Raw genomic sequence first — 20,315 nt, 5'->3', positions numbered from 1 at the left:
GTCTGACCCAGCGGAGGCAACTTCTTATGTTCTTAATGGAATCGAATACCAATGTATATACGACAGCAGGGAAATTTGTGCAATTTCAAGAAAATGCTGAAGAGACATTTGTTTTGCAATATGAAATATGGGTATTGAGTTTCAGAGTGATGATGTTAGCGCTGGTCGCTGAACTGTTGATGTAGTTCTGTACTATATATGTTGATGTCTTTAACTATTGTGAGTGTTTTATTATGAGCCGCTCTATAAAAGCAGGTTATAAATGAATAAAAACACAGCTGATTGTGAAGTGTTGAGTGCCAATATCAGCATTGATGAAGCCTACTGTTCAATTGAAGTAGGTGCCGATACTGGCGTCTAACTTTAGGCGAACTTTATAGAATCAGATCCTACCTAGCCTAAAGATACTTGAAACTACCAACCAGAACTCATACTACAGATTTATTTATTTCAACTTTTGCTACACACCTTTCATATACGCAGACAATATACAGCTACTCTATCCAGTAGACCTCAGACACACTAATACCATTCAACAATTCAGTGATAAGCTGAGGCAACTAACCATTGGGTTCATGATAATAAACATATCCTCAATCCACAAAAATCATCCTGTGTTCTTTTCTCTAACACTTCCCTACTAATATTACCTCAATCTATCAGGCTTTGTGCTATTGCATTTCGGCTAAGCTCCACTATAAAGATCTTGGGTATTATCCTAGATGAAACACTATCATTCTGCCAACAGATCTCAAAGCTTGTTAAAAAAAAAGCTTTTTTAAGCTCCGACAAATTTGCTCGATCAGGTTGCTGAGAGATCCACCCGTCTTGAATATATTAGTCCCACTCCCTTGTTATCAATTAGATTATTGCAATGCTTTACACCAGTGGTTCCCAATTCTGTCCTGGAGGACCACCAGGCCAGCCAGGATTGTCCTAATGAATATGCATGAGAGAGATCTAATCTAATCTAAACCTTAGGTTTGTATACCGCATCATCTCTACATTCGTAAAGCTCGACACGGTTAACAAGAGGTAGGGTAGAAAGGAACTCCAGTGGGGGCAAAAAGAGGAGAGAAAAGAATTAGAGGACTAAAATGATCAGAGAGGGAGGAGGAGTTACGTTTTTGAGAATAACCAGGTTTTCAGATGTTTACGGAAGAGTTGGAGAGAGCTCTGAATCCTGAGATCAGCATATAATGGAGGTGCCAGGCATGCAAATCTGCTCCATGCATATTCATTAGGACTATCTTGAAAACCCGACTGGTCTGGTGGTCCTCCAGGACAGGGTTGGGAACCACTGCTTTACACAATGGTCTCTCAAACAAACATATGTGGTGACTGCAAATAATACAAAACACTGTAATAAAACTGATTACAGAGGCCTGAAACTTCAACCATGTCACCCTGTTATTGAAGGAAGCCCACTGGCTACTTATACTATATTGCATCATTTATAAAATCCTACTATTGGTGTTTAAGATGAACGAAGACTGTCCTTATCTTGCCCGGTAACTAACCTCCTATTCTACCCAGTGAACTTTAAGATCTTCCAATTCCTCTTAACAGTGCCCTCCTTTCGATAGATATTTCACAAACATATCAGACAGACAACATTCTTGGTTCAAGGTCTGACCCACTGGTATCGGCTACCTCAGTCTCCCCATGAGCAAACTTTCCTGGCTGATTTCAAATCTAACCTTAACATTTTTCTCTTTGACAATGCCTACATCAATAATAGGCCCCATATGAGGTACAACCTTCAGGGCAGCATCCCCTACCTTTTGAGCCCTGCTTTACTATTGTAATTCACTCCCCCGCTCCTTCTTGTCAAGTCTTGTCATAACCCTTTCCCATTTTATGTACATTTAGATTGTAAGTCACCCAGCTGTCTGTGAACAATGGGCAGGATAGTAAACTCTAAATAAACCTAGAACTTGCGATATGAAAATAGGGGGAAGAATAGTATTGCCTTAGTTATCTACCGCACCCAGGGAGATGAGGCAAACTCTTGCGCAGGACATTTCGACAGCTCTAGGCGTGCCTGCCTGCTGCTGAGAATGCCTGAGCTCATGCCTTGCAGCTGCTCAGGGCAGAACTGAGAGTGAGAAGACAAATTAATAAAGGTGTCCATAGTCATGATTCCCCCCACCAATGTGGAGCTCAGTTGTCTTTCTGAGCTAGAATCATTCGGTATTTTCCTCACCTTGTTGATTTCACATGGATATCAGGAAAGCCTTGGGTGTAAAAGTAAATAAGAGATAAACTAATGCAAAGAAAAACTTATATTCAGCTACTTGCTCCAGAGTTAGATTGTGTGAGTTGGACAAATTAGTGTAACCCCGCACAGGCAGAAATATGATATTCTTATGAATGCTGAACAGAACACTCAAGGACATTCTCTCCTAAACCATGAAAGCAGCCCCTCCCCCCACCTTTTTTACATCACTGTTGGGAACAGGATGCTGAATGAGACAGACTTCTAGTCTCTGACCTAGTACAACAGATCTTATGTTCTTTAAACTCTGCAGATTGCCGGGGAGGGAGGGAGGGGGTGTGCGGAATCTCTTTCCTTTAGGGCAGCGGTCTCAAACTTGCAACTTGGGGACCACATGCAGCCCGCCAGGTACTATTTTGAGGCCCTCGGTATGTTTATCATAGTCACAAAAGTAAAATAAAACAGTTTCTTGATCATATGTCTCTTTAGCCATAAATTACAATATTATTATTAAGGCAGCCAAAAGGAAAGATTTATAAACTATAAAGAGTTTTTATCTCATGCAAAAGTGTCATTTCTTTAATATGACAATAAGGGCCACTTCTATTAAATTGCGCTAGCAGTTTTTAGCACGGGGAGCCGTGCTGAATGGCCCGCGCTGCTCCCGACGCTCATGTGCTTAAGGCCCCGCCTACAGGAGAGGCCTAAGGCTCCTGGGCCTATTCTGATTGGCCCAGGCGCCTCAGGGCCCACCTGTGGGCGGGGTTTCTGCCGCCTGGGCCAATCCGGCCCCATTCTGGACCCGGCTGGCCTGCCGGACGGGCGGGCTTGGCACCCATCCATCTGGCGAACGTTAAAGGTACAGAGAAGGGGTGGGGGTGGGGATGGAGGGGTCGTGGGGTTGGCCGGGGGTGTCGCAGTTCGGCAGGGGGGTCCGATCGGGGGTTCTGGGGGGGCGGTTGTTGGGGGGAGGGGGGTTGTGTCGAGAGCAGGAGGGCCTGGGATCCCTCTTGCCCGTATTGTAGTGGGGGGTGGGGGGTAGGGGGTCGCTGGGGCCAGGAGGGCTTGGGCTCCCTCCTGGCCATATCGAGTCGGGGGGGGGGGGCACGATCGCCAGGGCAAGAGGGCTTGGGCTCCCTCTTGCCCTGATATCGTCGGGGGAGGGGGGTGATGTATCGCGGCTGGAGAGATTGGCCATCTCCCTTGCCGCGATGCGATCACTCCTGTACCCGAACTGCCACAACCCGTGGCAGGAGAGATTGGGCATCTCTCCTGCCGCAGGTCGCGGCAGTTCGGGTAGAGGGGTAATCGCATCGTGGTAGGGGAGATGAGGCATCTCTCCTGCCGCGATGGTTGCGGTGGGTAGGTTGCCGGGCCGCTGAACTGATTGCGCCAGCGGCCATCAGCTCAGCGGCCCCTTTTTCGGCACTTAGACCTGGTTTGACTTTGTCTAAGTCAAAAAGGTCTAAGTGCCGACTAGGCAACCTGTCAAATGTTTTGGTTATATGTGTTGTACGCCTAGGTATAGGTCGGCCCACCTCCTGCCCACCGCCCGCCCTTTCCTCTCCTCTAAACACGCCTCTTTTCTCTCTGTGCGTCTAGAGGCAGGGGAAAGGCCTAAGCTAGTTTTAGATACATCTAAAAACCAGCTTTGGTTATGGGCACATGGACGATCAGGCTTTTTGATCGTCCAAGTAGCCATTTAGGACACTTTTTGACTTTTTTTTTTTTGATTATGAACCCCATAGATGTCTGTGTATCTTTATAAAATACCAGCAGAATGCTTGCTAAAATTACGACTTCAATGTGGTTATGTACTGTGCACTATTCTGGTTGTTGCATCTCAAAAAAGATGTAGAGGGGTATTTTCAATATGACGTCCGAGTTTGGATGTTTTGTGAGTTGCCCCTCTCTCTTTTCCCTCCTCTGCCCAGCATTTGCTCTCTCCCCCTTCTACCCAGTACCTCAACTCTCTCTTTCCAGCTCCATCCAGCATTTCTCCATCACGCTAATTTTTACACCCCCCCTGTGTCCAGCAACTCCCTCTGTCACCATCTCCCCTTCCTCCTTATTCCCCTGATGTCCAGAATCCTCCTCTCTGTTCCTATTCACCTCCAATTGTTCAGCATATCCCCTTTGCTTTCTGACTACCCCCATGTCAAGCGTGTCCCCTTCTGTGTCCTTATACCCCCATGTCCCTTTTTACTTCCTACCCAATCAAGCATCTTCTCCCTCCTTTAAGCCAGTATCTTCGCCCATCCTGGAGGATGTGGCAAAGTGGTTAGAGCTATAGCCTCAGCACCCTGCGGTTGTAGATTCAAATCCTGTGCTGCTCCTTGTGACCCTGGGCAAGTCACTTAATCCTCCATGGCCCCAGGTACATTAGCTAGATTGTGAGCCCACCAGGACTGATAGAGAAAATGCTTGAGTACCTGATTGTAAACCACTTAAATAACTCTGATAGACAATATATAAATATCTAAAATAATCCTGTTCCAGTACCCCCTCTCTTCCCCATTACAATTAAGCATCTCTCTTCTTCCACCATATCTACCATTTCTCCTCTTTTCCTGAGCAAGCATATTCCCTTTCTTTGCATCCTTCCTTGTTTCAGCATCTTCTCAAATTTGTCTAGCATTTTTCCTCTCTCTACCCCTCTATCCAGCATCTTGCCTCTGTCTCCCCCTCCCCTTCCCCTTCCCATCTGAGAGATCAACCAATATTAGCTACATTTAAAGGACTCAAAATCTATCTGTTTGAACAAGCTATTCCACACATTGTGTAGGGATGTGCCTGTGGGGAGAGTGGGTGGATGGTATATTAGCATGGGCATTAGTTTGTTGATTATATGGATGATTTGTTTTCTTTGCTACACACTTACCTATTTTATTATGGTGTTCCTTTTCTTTATGTTGTGTTATTATTAACCAATGCGTAAATCACCTAAATATACATTCCACAGGATATTCGGTGGTGGGTCTAAAGGCACGCGATCAACTGAGCGCAGGGCTTAATCGTGCCGAAGAAAACCCGCATTTTAAAGGGCTCTGATGGGGTGGGTGGGGGGGAACCCCCCACTCTACTTAATAGGGATCACGCTACCTCACGCTGCCATGTTGGGGGGATGTAACTCCCCACATTATACTGAAAACTTAACTTTTTCCCTAAAAAACAGGGAAAAAGTTAAGTTTCCAGTATGATGAGGGGGGTTACAACCCCCCAAACCCCCCACAACGCCAGAGCGATCTCTATTAAGTAAAGTGGGGGAGGGTTTCACCACCAACACCCCCCGTCGGAGCCCTTTAAAATACAGTTTTTCTTCAGCGCGATGAAGTCCTGCGCTCAGTTGTCGGCGCACCTTTGTCCTCGCGCGCTTTAGACTATGAACCGGATATTCAGCGGGATTAGCAGGCTGGGAACAGCTCCCAGCTGGTTAAGTTCTGTTTGGCCAGCTGTCCACCAATATTCAAAGGGAGATAACCAGCTTTCTCTCACTGAATATCGGCCTTGCTGGCTAGCCCGTTGACGAGTTATGTCACACAGCATAGCCTGTTACCACCAATTTTCATTGGCTCGCTGGCTGGCTAAGGCACATAGCAAGATAGACATGCCTAAAAAGACAGTTTATCTTTGGCTGTTTTGTCTTAGTTGATGAAAAATGGCTTGGCCAGCTAAGCACAAACTGCCGAACTTTGCCACGGGAGGTATCGCTATGGTCCTTGAGTGGTAGCTGGGCTGTCTCCCACAGGCTGAATATTAGGCCCATTATAGACAAAAACCATCATCTTTGTCTTTTTACTTTCTACTACAAATCTAACATGATGGCAGATAAAGGCCAAATGGCCCATCCAGTCTGCCCATCTGTAGTAATCATTATCTCTTCCTCTCTCTAAGAGATCCCAAGTGCCTATCCCAGGCTTTCTTGAAATCAGACACAGTCTCTGTCTCCACCACCTCTACCGGGAGACTGTTCCATGCATCTACCACCCTTTCTGTTAAAAAGTATTTCCTTACATTACTCCTGAGCTTATCACTTCTTAACTTCATCCTGTGCCCTCTCATTCCAGAGTTTTCTTTCAAATGAGAGTCTCGACTCATGCGCATTTAAGCCACATAGGTATTTAAACATCTCTATCATATCTCTCCTCTCCCACCTTTCCTCTAAAGTATACAGATTGAGATCTTTAAGTCTGTCCCCATACGCCTTATGATGAAGACCACATACCATTTTAGTAGCCTTCCTCTGGATTGACTCCATCCTTTTTATATCTTTTTAAAGGTGCGGAATCCAGAATTTAATACACTATTCTAAATGAGGTCTTACCAGAGTCTTATACAGGGGCATCAATATCTCCTTTTTCCTACTGGCCATACCTTTCCATATGCACTCTAGCATCCTTTTAGCTTTAGCTGTCACCTTTTCAACCTGTTTGGCCACCTTAAGATCATCACTTACAATCACACTCAAGTCCCGCTCTTCTGTCATGCACATAAGTTGTTCACCCCCTAAACTGTACCGTTCCCTCAGGTTTTTGCAGCCCAAATGCATGACCTTGCATTCTAAGCATTATATTTTAGCTTCGCCAGGTCTTTCTTCATGTTATTCACACCATCCGGGGTGTCTACTCTATTGCAGATTTTGGTATCAACTACAAAAAGGCAAATCTTACCCAACAGTCCTTCAGCAATATCGTTTATAAAAATGTTAAAAAGAACAGGCCCAAGAACAGAACCTTGAGGCACATCACTGGTAACATCCCTTTCCTCAGAGCGATCTCCATTGATCACTACCCTCTGTCACCTTCCACTCAACCAGTTCTTGACCCAACTCGTCACTTTGGGACCCATTCTAATGGCACTCAATTTATTTATTAGATGTCTGTGTGGAACACTGTCAAAGGCTTTGCTAAAATCTAAATACACCACATCTAGCGCACTCCCTCTATCCAATTCTCTTGTCACCCAGTCAAAGAAATTTATCAGATTTGTCTGACAAGACCTACCTCTAGTGAATCCATGTTGCCTCCGGTCCTGTAATCCACAGGATTCCAGAAACTTCACCATTCTCTGTTTTAAAAGCATTTCCATTAATTTGCTTACCACAGAAGTCAGACTTACTGGCCTGTAATTCCCTACTTCTTCCTTGCTTTCATTTATGTGGAGAAGGATCAAGTCCGCCCTTCTGTAGTCCTCCGGTACCACTCCCAACTCTAGAGACTCATTGAAAAGGTCAGTCAGCAGAGCCACCAGAACTTCACAATGTTCCTTCAGCACCCTCGGATGTACACCATCTGGCCCCATCGTTTTGTCTACCTTTATTTTAGCTAGCTCCTCATGAACACAACCCTCTGAAATCGATCAGGGTCTATTACTCTTCCATCCCTATTCATGTTTGTCTTCTGCGGTCCTGCTCCTAGAGCTTCAGCCATGAACACAGAAATATTTGTTAACCCTTTCAGGACCAAGGGACATATTTGTCCCATAACTTTAAAATCCTATAAATTTTGATTGGGATAGTCTACAGTTCTAAATTTGATATGTACGGATTCCATAGGATACTGCCTTTATGTAAACAAACTGGTTCCGACATTCATTCATTAGCGTCGTTGCCAGATTGACGAGAAGATTCACTTGTCACACTGTCCATAAGCCAGAAGTGTGATTTTTAAAAAAAAAAAAAAATGATATTTCACAAAAAAAATCAATTTTTTGGCATCTGCAAGCCCTTTTTACCATAAAAATGTCGTCAAAACCACAAAAATTGGCCTACGATCCTTATGGTCCTGAAAGGGTTAAGCAGCCTTTTCCCCTTCACCTTTGAGTCTCACAATGCCACTTTTGTACTTCTTCCTGTCACTAATATATCTAAAAAATGTCTTGTCTCCCCGTTTTACTGTTAGCTATTTTTTTCTTCCATCTGAATCTTTGCTTTCCTGACTACATGACCAGCCTCTCTTAACTTTTCCCAGATATTTTTGCTTGTCTTCCTTTTTCTGTGATCTTTTGTAGTTTTTGAAAGCTAACCTCTTATTCCTACTACTTTTGAGAACCAAAGCGGCCTTCTTTTCCTCTTACTTTTACTTACTTGCCTCACAAAAAGGTTTGTCGCTCTTACAATTACTCTTTTGAGTTTTGCCCACTACATTTCTACTTCTTCCAGACAACAATTCCTTGATGTAATCACCCATCTGAACAAAGTTAGTTTTTTTTAAGTTTAGAACCTTTGCTTTTCAATAAACCCTCTCTATACCCATCTTAATATTAAACTGTACCATGCAGTGATCACTGGATGCCAGATGATCACCCACTGTAACATCAGAAACACTTTTCCCGTTTGTAAACACTAAGTCCAGTATGACCCCTTCCCACGTGGGTTCCATTACCAACTGCTGGAACAGTTCTCCTTGTAGAGAATCCAGGCTCTCCCTACTTCTAGAAGAACCCGCAGTAGGTTATACCCAAATCAACATTCAGCATGTTAAAATCACCTATTAGTAAAACTTCCCCTTTTTTAGATATATTCTGAATGTCTACTATTAAATCTTTCCACTTCTTCCGTCTGTGAAGGAGGCCTGTATATCACACCAATGTACATATATTTACCATTCCCTCTTTCCAAATTGATCCACAGTGCTTCTACCTTGCCCTGCAGATCCTGAAATTATGTGGCTTTAATATGATCTTGAACATATAATGCTACTCCCCCATCCTTTTCTTCCTAACCTGTCTTTCCTGAACAGATTATAGCCCGGTATAACTACATCTTAGTCATAGTTCTCCGTGAACCACGTGTCTGTGATCACCACTATATTCAACTCATCTTCTTCCATTACAGCTTCTAGATCCAGTATCTTGTTCCCCATACTTCGAGCATTAGTATACTGTATACTGCTTTCCAGACATTGCCCCCTTTTCCCATTCAGCTTCTCTTTCCCCTCCCTCCAGCTCCAGTCTCAGCTCCCATGCTCCCTTGGGTCCAGCATCTGCCCAAGCCTCCCCACATGGGTCCAGTACCTGCTCTATCCACCTCCCTCTATGGGTCCATCACCTGCTCCAGCCCCTCTCCCCCATGGGTCCAGCAACTCTCTCATTACTTCTAGCTCCAGTCATCCCCCCTAGCAGGTCCAGCACCCTCTTTGTCTCTTCCCTCCAGCTCCAGCCCCTAACTCTCTTCCCCCCAGCCCCCAGCCCAGGTTCAGCACCTCTCGTTCCCTTTACTTCCCTTCAGCTCTGTAGCCAGTCTGCACAACCCATGGGTCCAGCATATAGAATCCCCACCATTGGATTGCATGCTCTCCATAACAGCAACAGAATCTTGTTTCCCACAAGTCCAGGAGGTCCCTACATGGCAGTGGCAAACACCCCCATGCGGGTCAGCATCTCCATGCCTTCCTCCCCAACTCCCCTCTTGGCCCATGCTTATTTTACCTCAAGGATCCTCAACCATGCCATGGAGAAGAAGAATCAGAGGTTTCTACTGCTGAGTCCCTCCTTCAGAATCAGAGGCCTGTTCCAGGGACTTTCTTCTGCCGAGTCCCTCCTTGATGTAACTTCCAGTTGTGTGAAAAGCCCCAGAGCAGGTCTCTGATTATTTTTTTCTGTGGCATAGTTGAGGATCCTTGTGGTAAAATAGGTGAGGGTGAAAGGGGCATTGGGGAGGAAGGCACAGAGATGCTAATGCCAATTTAGGCACAAGTGGGTTTTTATTTTTTTTTTTTTACCATGGAAGCAAGACTTTTTACTGCTCCCGCGGGGCAGTCAAAGGCCTTGCTCCCATTCCCACTGTAAACCGGGTGAAAATTTTCCCATTCCGGCAGTTTGCAGTGGAACCTATCCCTTTGTCATTCTTTACTCACAACCGCAGGGTCCACTCCACTGAAAGGTAGTGTTGCTTAACTGGCTTATAAATATTTTAGGTCGGCTGACTTTTGTTGAGAACTAGATATAGACACAACTCACTTCAAGATATTAGGACTGCATTTAAGTGGTGCCCAGTTTAAGTCAGTTGGGCTGCAAGTGATCATATTCTATAACATTACACCATAACTTCTGGGAATTCCCCATGATCTGCCTATTCCCCTTCTGTGATCACGCTCCTTTGGAGTTGCATGTTATGAAATAGGGTGCAAAGCAGATCTGTGTGCAAGTCCTAATTAATGTCAATAATTTATTATTATTGCCTGGTTAGCTAATTAGTTTAGGTGCAGATCAGGCATCCATGCCCAAAATTACACACATAACTTTGGAGAGCTGTATAGAATATGGTGGTATGTTTGCAGAGATCTGGAGGGAGCTTTGATGTATGACCTCTGGCTGAGGAGTATCACCATGAAGACTTGATGATGTGAAGGAGGTATAAACCAGACTTAAAGGTTCATTAGACTGCATTCCAAAATGGACTGAGTTCAGATTCAGCTGGAAGTCCAAAGGAGCAAGGTAAAAGTGGGGAGTAAAATTGAGAGACGGGTTTGGGTTGAAGTGGTAAAGAGAGAGAAATGCTAAGAGGCAAACTGAACGGGGAAGAAAAGCCAAAAAAGAGCATGTAAATAGGGAACAGTCATATATTCTTTAAATCTGTAGCAGAGGAGAAGTCCATCAATTTGTTATTATTTAACCAAATCCCTGGGAGGGATCTGCTCTATATTTCCTAGTGACCTGGATTGTCCACTGTCAGAAGTAGGATGCTGGGCTTGATGGACCTTTGACAAGACTCAACATGGCATAGATTATGCTGTGGTTTTCTACCTGAAGGATATAAAGAAGAGGCTGATGGAGGAGAGAAGCACAAGATTTGAGGAGGGGGAAAGATGGGATAAGCAGTTTAGAGAGCGTAGGAGAGATTTGGGATAGATGGAGGCTGATATTCAGACCACGGAAGACAGCCTGGCTATCTTCTGTGGTTGGCAGCTGTGGCAGGGACGCTTGGCTGAGCAAGTGGACACTCGGCCACAATCCCGCCACAAGGAATAAGGTTTTTGGTGACCTTTGATTGTGCAGTGGCTCCCATGCCCACTGTGGAACTTTGAGACTGGTATTAGTAGACAGGTGCAGTAATTCACACAATACACCATATCAGTTCAAAGAAAGTAAGCTTAGTTTATTTTAGCTTCCAAAATCCAATCTCAAACTTTGTCAGATGGCAAAGCAAGGAGCCACATGCTCTAAGCTAAAAACAAATATTCGCAGGAAGGTTTTCCTAGGCTCAAGTTATAACCACGCCCAACTCCTGATATAGCTGGAAATCCAGGCTTCACAATTCTCATTAGCCAGTCCAAAACTTTCATTTGAAAAATAGGTTCCACCTTTAGACCATTCAGGTAAACAAAACAGTGCAAAACATAAGCATAGGAAAAACTCATAAGCAGGTTTGCTTTTGTTATACTGTAGTACCGTTCACTTAGCCCTCCTCTGGGCTGGCACATTCAAAAGGAAACCCTCCCCCAACACCTTTAGTGTACTGTTTCTGCTGCAGTGTTCCCCAAAGATTTGTTATTTAATGAAAAGCCGCTATCTCCCAAGAATACAGGATGTCCGGGGCGGTACTTGGAGAGACCTCCCAGGAAAGAGACTTGGGAGTTCTGATCGACAAGTCGATGAAGCCGTCCACACAATGTGTGGCAGCAGCAAAAAGGGCAAACAGAATGCTAGGAATGATAAAGAAGGGGATCATGAACAGATCAGAGAAGGTTATCATGCCACTGTACCGGGCCATGGTACGCCCTCACCTGGAGTACTGCGTCCAGCACTGGTCACTGTACCTGAAGAAGGACACGGTACTACTCGAAAGGGTCCAGAGAAGAGCGACTAAGAGGGTTAAGGGGCTGGAGGAGCTGCCGTACAGCGAAAGATTAGAGAAACTGGGCCTTTTCTCCCTCGAACAGAGGAGATTGAGACGGGACATGATCGAAACATTCAAGGTACTGAAGGGGATAGACTTAGTAGATAAGGACAGGTTGTTCACCCTCTCCAAGATAGGGAGAACAAGAGGGCACTCTCTAAAGTTGAAAGGGGATAGATTCCGTACAAACGTAAGGAAGTTCTTCTTCACCCAGAGAGTGGTAGAAAGCTGGAACGCTCTTCCAGAGGCTGTTATAGGGGAAAACACCCTCCAAGGATTCAAGACAAAGTTAGACAAGTTTCTGTTGAACAAGAACGTGCGCTGGTAGGGCTAGTCTCAGTTAGGGTGCTGGTCTTAGACCAGAGGGCCGCTGCGTGAGCGGACTGCTGGGCATGATGGACCACTGGTCTGACTCAGCAGTGGCAATTCTTATGTTCTTAGTGGTATTTAGCTGGCCTAGAGTCATTCCTGGCCAGATAAATAGGAGAGATGTGGGAGGGATAGGAAAAAAAAAAAGAGAGAGAGAGGGAGGTCCCCAGTGGAGACTCAAATTGAGAACATGACACTCTCCTGCAAAAAGCAAGGAGAGAGAAAGAGAACTGAAAGAAAATTGGAGAATATTAAAATAAGGTAATTGGGCCCTATAGTAATTCATACTAAGGCTTGAAAATTGACACCCTTTTTATTTAATTGTTTTGTTGTGAAGGGGAACGGTAGTGACTGTACAGTAGACATATGAGAGTTGAGACTTTCAGTTGAAGTCTTAGTTTATTTTAAACATATAGTACTATATTTGGTTGGGGCTGAGTCCCTTGTAGAAACACTTATCGTCCTACAGCTGTTGTGGCTGTCACCTCCCCTTCTTAGATTGAAATCACTCAATTTTGTGGAAAAGAGAAGTTGTGTGGGTGAAAGGTACATTTAAAGGGACCCACGAATCCTGGTCTGAGTCTGATCTTCTCCTTCAGCGCCTCTCTGGAGCAGTGACCTCCAAAGCTTAAACTTCTGGTATCTCTAGTATAGCTTCAGCTGAAGACAGTTCAGCAGGGTGAGTCCCACTGGATGTTTTTGGATTCTTCTCTTATGTACTGCAGGGATGGTGAGATCTTTGTGTTAAAAGCTAGGAGCTGACATGCAAAGCAGCTTTAGAAAATCAAAACATAATAAAAGTGGATAGCAATGTCCACTTGCATGAAACAACATCCCAAGGAGAAGCCAGAATCAGAGATAGTATCAGAACTCAAGAAGAAATCATAACAGAGGCTCTTCAGTATAGGGGGAGTGAGGGGTAAAGCCTGGGATAAGAAAGGAGGATCTTAGCAGTGGGAGAATGAGTGGTAAAAACTGGGATAAATACAGAAGATGCTCAGTGGTGGGAGCACCATAGATTCAAGAAGTATATAAATATTAAAATGAGGAGCAATTGTATTGTTGTTGGTTTTTTTTTTAATGAGGGCTATTTAAAATAATAATATAAAATAAAAGTCCGCCATTTATTACCATTTAGTATTGTATATTTGCTGACGTCTTTCCCATCTTGTCTCAGGTCTCTGTGCTCTCAAGGACAAAAGCACAAGTGTGAAGATGGCTCCTCTGACAGCCACAGTCCTTGCACTATTTGGTAGGTTAATGATTCAGAGTCAAAGAAGCAAATAAGCTTCCAGTTTAATTCTATTTCCATTTAATTGGTTAAAAAATCACCTCTTAATTGCTTTACGGTATTTATGGTTTTGTGTTTTATTTAAATCTTTGAGAGTTGTTAGATGATTTTTCTACATATGTTCAGTGTACTGCTGTGTGGAAATGGAGCCCAATGCTCAGGGTGTTTTCTCATCCCATCGAAATCTCTCTATCCATTTTGAGGGATAAAAATTCATTATGGGCTATGCTGTGGGTTATCGTGGTATAAAACTGAAGAGTGCATGAAAAAAAGTCCTTTAAAATATTTTTCAGAGTTTATTAACATGCAGGAAATTGCATCATAGTAATTTACACAATTCCACTTATATGTCCTGTGTTTACTCTCATATAAAAGTGTTGTCTAATCCTTAAACTCGTACAGGCTCTTTAACAATCTTCTGGTGTTTCCTCCAACCTTAAAATGATACCAACCCCTACCTCCCTCCCTCCCATCTCTCCAATTCACCTCACAGGAATTTTCTAATTTTTAAATTGGAAATAAGGAGCTTGGAGATAGGGGTCATAGGTCACTTTAACACCCTGAGCTCTTGTACTGGAGGGAAGACTTTAAAGTCTGTGCCCAGGTTTTGCTGTGTCATAAGGAATCTTCAAGCCAGGTTTAACTTTGGCTCTGACTTTATATTTTGTAATGTGTCACCTTCTCCCTGCTCCTTTGAGGTTCCCGATTAATCATAAACAGCCTCTACTGACCAATAACATAATTTGTAATATATGGGCGTTCTGCCTACCAGATGTTTCCAGTGACCAATGGTTGAAACTTCCTCCCCCAGGGAGCTTTAGCATTGCTCTGCCCAGTCAACATCCCTTTTCTGACCTATCCAGGGAGTAGAAGCTGGACTTGAGAACTGAATGCCGGCCCTCTCCACAGAAGCACACAGCAGTTTTACTAAGTTACCAACCCAGCCAATTTCTCTTAATAAAAGTGTAGAATTTCTGAAAAATACTTGTGACTCCTTATAACATAAGTTACTCCTTATAACATAAGAGGGACAGCAAAATATCTTTATTATTATACACATTTATCTGTCTTTCTGATTCTCTCTTCTCTCTTTCTGCTTGTGTAGTGCTTCTCTCCTGCACCCTTGCTGATGTCCCCCAGGCTGTGGTCACAGAGCTTTCCCATGCTGAGTCCTTTGATGAAGTTCATGACCCTGCCCATGTCATAATACGTCGGGCTGCAGGCCGTAACCGTAAGGTGTATAACATGTATCATGGGACCAGTATGCAGGCTGCAGAATCCATCATCAAGACAGGCTTCAGACCTTCCGGCGGTGGCATGCTGGGACCTGGGGTTTATGTGAGCACGGACATTCGGAAAGCTAAGAATTACCCCTACAACGTGCGCGCTGCAGACCGTGTCATTCTCAAGGTCAGGGTTCGTGTAGGCAAAGTGAAGAAGATTAACAGGCAGGGCCACCCCTTGCAGTACACGTGGCATGCTCGTGGTTATGACACAGCCTGGGTACCTGCAAAGTCAGGCATGGTACGCAGTGGACTGACAGAGAGCTGTGTCTGGGACCCCAAAAGGGTAAAGGTGTTAGCTGTGGTTAAGGCCCCAGCTGCAGCTGCGAGGAAACTGAAGTCTTTACTGCGTAGAATGAAGAAGTATCACTGCAGCTACTGGTTGGTGTGTTAGCAGTCACCTTTGTGAGGGTGTGTATCTGTCTGTGTGTGTGTTTGTGTATGTGTAAGCTCACAGAGTGATTTTAGGAAGTTTACATGTGGAAAAAAGGCATTGGTGGTAAGCATGGCAGTGATTTTAGAACAGATGCTATATATGTGTGTAAATACTGGCACACACAGATATGAAAGGGACGTGTCCCTATCATCACTTTAAAATTAACAAATAAACCCCCCTCTTTTATGAAGCTGTGTTAGGGTATTTTTTTGCAGGCCGCGACCCTAAAGCTCCAATGCTCATATGAATTCTATGAGCATCAGAGTTTTTACCACCGCAGCCTCCCCCCTTATAACTCCCCCCACCCTCACCTTTTTATGAAGCCATGTTAGGCTGTGGCAATAAAAGCTCTGGCGTTAGAGCTAATATTGCTGTGGCTGGCGATCAAAGCCTAATGCGACTTCATAAAGGGGAGAAGGGGGGGCAAAAGGGGGGGGGGATAAAATGGAAAATAAGATAATACCATTTTATTGGACTAATGCATTTTTTAATTAGCTTTCAGAGGCCAAAAAAACCCTCTTTTCTCAGGCCAGTAAAGTATACTGCTGTTATAGTATCCTGTCCTGACCTGACGAAGGGGTCTCTGAATTATCAAAAATGTATTACAATTAGTCCAATGTGTTACAATTAGTTCCATTTTCTATTCATAAATATTTATCAACACAGCTACAATACTACTTTATCCTAAAGCAAAAAAATAAATAGAAACATTTTTTCTATCTTTGTTTTCTCTGGTTTCGGCTTTCCTCATCTTCTTATCACTCCTTTCATCCACTGTCTGCCCTCTCTCTGTCCCTTCTAAATGGCATCTTCTCTCTTTCTATGCCCCTTTCAGAAACTGTCCCATCTCTCCCTCCACCCTATTGGCCTGGCATCCATCTTCTTCCCTTCCCTCCAGTCCTCCAATGGTCTGGCATCTCTCTCCTCTCCTTCCCTATCCCACATCTCCATGATCTGGCATTTTACTCTCTCCTCTCCCTTCCCTTTCTTCCCTTATCTTCCTTCTCAATTTATTTTCTACATCTGTCTAGATTAAATTCTTACTATCCAGTCCTCAAGTTCCCTTTTCACTGTGTCTGCCTACAGCTTGTCACCTCTTTCCTTCACCCCTCCAGTATTTCACTAACTCTGTCCTCTTCCCCCCATCCAGAAAGTGCCCTTTTTATTTATCCCCTTCTTCCATCATGTGCCCTCTTTCTCTACCCCTACCATCCAGCCTCTTCTCCTCTCTCCACATCCATTCAGAGTCTGTTCCCCTCTTTCTCCTCACTTCCATCCAGCATCTGCTCCCTTCTTTCTCCAATCCCCACTTCCATCCAGTAAAGGCTCCCCCTCTCCCCTCCCCACTAACTTCCAATATCTGCCCTTTCTCTCTCTCCATCCACCCCACTTCATTCAGCACCGCCCCTTCTCTCTCCCTTCACCCCACTTCCATCCAGTATCCTTCCCCTTTCTGTCTCTCTCTCCCTCTCTCCGCACACCAATTCCATCAGCATCTGCCCCCTTTCATTTTCAAACCAGTATCCTCTCCCTTCTCTCTCCCTCCAACCCAATGCCTTCCAGTATCTTGCCCCTTCACCTCCCCACCACTGCTACATGCTTCTCAAACCATTAGCAGCGACTGTAAACTTAAATGCAATCATTGTGGGACCTTGTTGCACCTCCCCGCAGCTGCTGGCTGACCCAGCAGCAGCAATTATTATGTTCTTATGTTCTAAAGAATGCTGGTGTAGAAGGACTGAAGTTGAGACAGACACTAAAGAATGACACAGGATGGATTCCCACGGTTATCCGCGGGGACGTGAACGGTGATGAATTCTGTCACTGTGTCATTCTCTATGTGGGTTTACAGTCAGGAAAGAGGGATGGAGGGATCTTTAGCCCTTGTTAATGGTGCTGAAATCAGCTCCAGATGAGAGCCTGTGTGTTTAAAATTCAGGAGAAAAGCAACCAGTCCAAGATGAACTTTTCAAAGGGCAGAAATTAAGGCAATACCTGAGGTAGTAAGCAAATGGATTCAAAGAGCATCAGTCCCCCATCTCACCCCCCCCACTCAAGATATTTCTCTGTTTAACACAAGTGTGTTAAAAGTATGGTGCAGGAGGAATGCAGGGAAAGAAAGGATCATCTTAGCTAAATTAGCAAAAGCTGCAGGCACCAGAGTGTGTTTCCAGACATTTACAGGGCAATGCATCAGAAATTTACTAACTAACCCCCCCTTTTTTAATAAACCGCGATTATTAGCACACGGAGTTGTGCTGAATGCTCTGTGCTGTTCTCGATGCTCATAGAGTTCCTATGAGCGTCGGGAGCAGCGCAGAGCATTCAATGTGGCTATCGCAGTTTAGTAAGAGGTGGGGGGGGGTAAATTTCTTTTTTTCTATTTTTTTTAATAAAATCTTTATTGATTTTTAATCTAAAACAATGTGATACAAATGATCAAAACAATAGGTATTACATACATTACACTCATATCTGTACAGGTAACATATATATCTTTCAAGATTTTAAGTAATCCTTCTTATAATAATAACTTAATATAACATATTATATAATATAAATAAAGAATAAAGTTACCCAAATGTCCCCATCAATATTTATTTCCCTCCCTCCAACCCCCTACCCCCCATGGATTTCTAATAATAATAATCTACTAATATAAACTCTTTGTTTCCTTATAGGTAGTAAGGAGGATCAGATGTAGAGTTTCCCTTCCTCTTGTTCACATATTTTATGTTAATGAGGGCTTCCAAACCTACAGCTAGTTAACCTTTGAGGATTTCCCGAAACACAGAAAATGAAGGCAGATAACGAACAAATGGCCCATCCAGTCTGCTCATCCGCAGTATCCACTATCTCCTCCTCACTCTGAGAGATCCCATTTGCCTGTATCACGTTTTCTTGAATTCAGACACAGTCTTCGTCTCTACCAGCTCTAGCGGGAGACTATTCCACGCATCTACCACCCTTTCTGTAAAAATGCTTTTCCTTAGATCACTCCTGAGCCTGTCATCTCTTAAGTGTATCCCATGCCCTCTCACTCTGGAGTTTCCTTTCAAATGCTGACAAAGCCACCTCTGGGTTTGTTTGTTTTTTTAAATAAAAAAGAAATGCATGTATGTGGCCAGAACTGAGTGCTAAATGTGATACCCGCCTGCATGCCTTCTTCAGTGTTGTCCTCACGCTCTGGAGTGCACTCCCACTCCCTGAAAGGCTTTGCTTAACACAAGTCTATCTCTACTTCAGGAGGCAGGTGAAAGCTTGGATCTTCACCCAGGCCCTTATTGGAAAAAGTAACTAACTTACTAGTCATGCACACACACAAGGAGTGACACAGGCTGCAGATACTATAGCAGGGAGAGGAGGAGCCAATTTATTCTGTGGATGGGCAAACTGGATGGGCCATTTGGCCTTTATCTGCCATCATTAGGATTACCAGATGTCCGGATTTCTCTGGATATGTCCTCCTTTTGAGGACATGTCCGGGGGGTCTGGACAGCTTTTCAAAACCCGGCATTTTATCCGGGTTTTGAAAAGCCTCTTCAAATCGTGTTGGGCAGGGAGAAAGTCCGCGCCTCCTCGCATGCGTGGACTTCCACCCTGTTAGGGTTAGGGTGGGACTGAGGGGGGCAGGATTAGGGTGTTACAGGGCGGGGATGGGCAGAACTGGACTGGCCTGGGGGCGGGTCTAGGAGGTCCGGATTTTCCGATTTGAAAATCTGGCAACCCTAGCCATCATGTTTCTATGACACTGCCATTTCTAGCCCAGCTAATATTCAAGCACCTGTCTGACCTCCTGTACAACTTTCTTTCAATTAGACCCCTTCCTTTTTTACTCCATCTTATTTATCTGTTCTACCTTGCTTATACCCTATATCAGGGATCTCAAAGTCACTCCTCGAGGGCCGCAATCCAGTCGGGTTTTCAGGATTTCCCCAATGAATATGCATTGAAAGCAGTGCATGCACATAGATCTCATTGGGGAAATCCTGAAAACCCGACTGGATTGCGGCCCTCGTGGGACCCCTGCCCTATATGGTCTAATAAAATGCTTTATTGTGTGTTTTGTTGACATTATAATGTAGCTAACAGTGCCATACTTTGTATTATTTGAATATTTTTACTGCTGTATTTCTCTATTGCTTATGTTTGACTTAATCTTGATGTACACTGCCTTGAGCAAATTCCTTCAAAAAAGGCAGTAAGTAACTTGTAATAAATAAATAAAGTGCTTTTTAAAACAGTTTCCCACCAGCAAACAGAGAAATGAATTCTATACAAGTTAATAAATGACCAAACTTTATCCATGTAAGTATAAGAGGTACTTGGGTGTTCTGGAAATGAGATCAAAAGCTCTGATCTCTGAACTATAATTTGAATTAAGGATGTGGCTCCTTTCATGCTCAAAAGAGGGCCTTACAGTAAATGCCAGATGAACTTTACTTCAGGGCTGGGGTAACATCTACTTAAAGATCTCTTATCTGTATATGATCAAGTGCCTGCTACCCTGATGAATACCTAGACCTACAGTTTTAGGTTTATCCAGGCCATGGAACATTCCTGAATCGCACACAAGTCCCTTGAAATCCGGGTCCACTGGGTGCTGCACATGAAAAGAGCTTTTCCATTTTAGTTGGTGCCCATAACAAAGATCCTTAGGAGGACTTCTTTACTCAAGGTGGTTCAGATTCTGGTAACTACCCAAGTAGGGGAACATATTCTCATGTGGTAAAGTAAGTTAAAGCTCTGGGTCATATCAGAAAGACTTTGGGAATTCTATTCTAGATTTTACTAACTAACCCCCCCCCCCTTTTATTTTTTTTACTAAACCGCAATTATTAGCACACGGAGTTGTGCTGAATGCTCCGTGCTGTTCTCGA

General features: G+C 44.0%; 1 protein-coding gene across 1 annotated transcript; it reads left to right on the top strand.

Moving 5' to 3' along the window:
- Nucleotides 1-13,091: 13,091 nt before the first annotated feature.
- Nucleotides 13,092-15,543, top strand: LOC117365225. The gene is made up of 3 exons (XM_033955339.1): nucleotides 13,092-13,104; nucleotides 13,603-13,677; nucleotides 14,822-15,543. The coding sequence occupies exons 2-3, from the start codon at nucleotides 13,641-13,643 to the stop codon at nucleotides 15,391-15,393; spliced, it is 609 nt and encodes a 202-aa protein (XP_033811230.1). The 5' UTR covers nucleotides 13,092-13,104; nucleotides 13,603-13,640; the 3' UTR covers nucleotides 15,394-15,543.
- Nucleotides 15,544-20,315: the final 4,772 nt, after the last annotated feature.

The sequence above is a fragment of the Geotrypetes seraphini genome, chromosome 8 (assembly GCF_902459505.1).
Source record: "Geotrypetes seraphini chromosome 8, aGeoSer1.1, whole genome shotgun sequence".
NCBI classification, from domain to species: Eukaryota; Metazoa; Chordata; class Amphibia; order Gymnophiona; family Dermophiidae; genus Geotrypetes; species Geotrypetes seraphini.
This window is presented reverse-complemented; position numbering and strand designations above follow the sequence as displayed.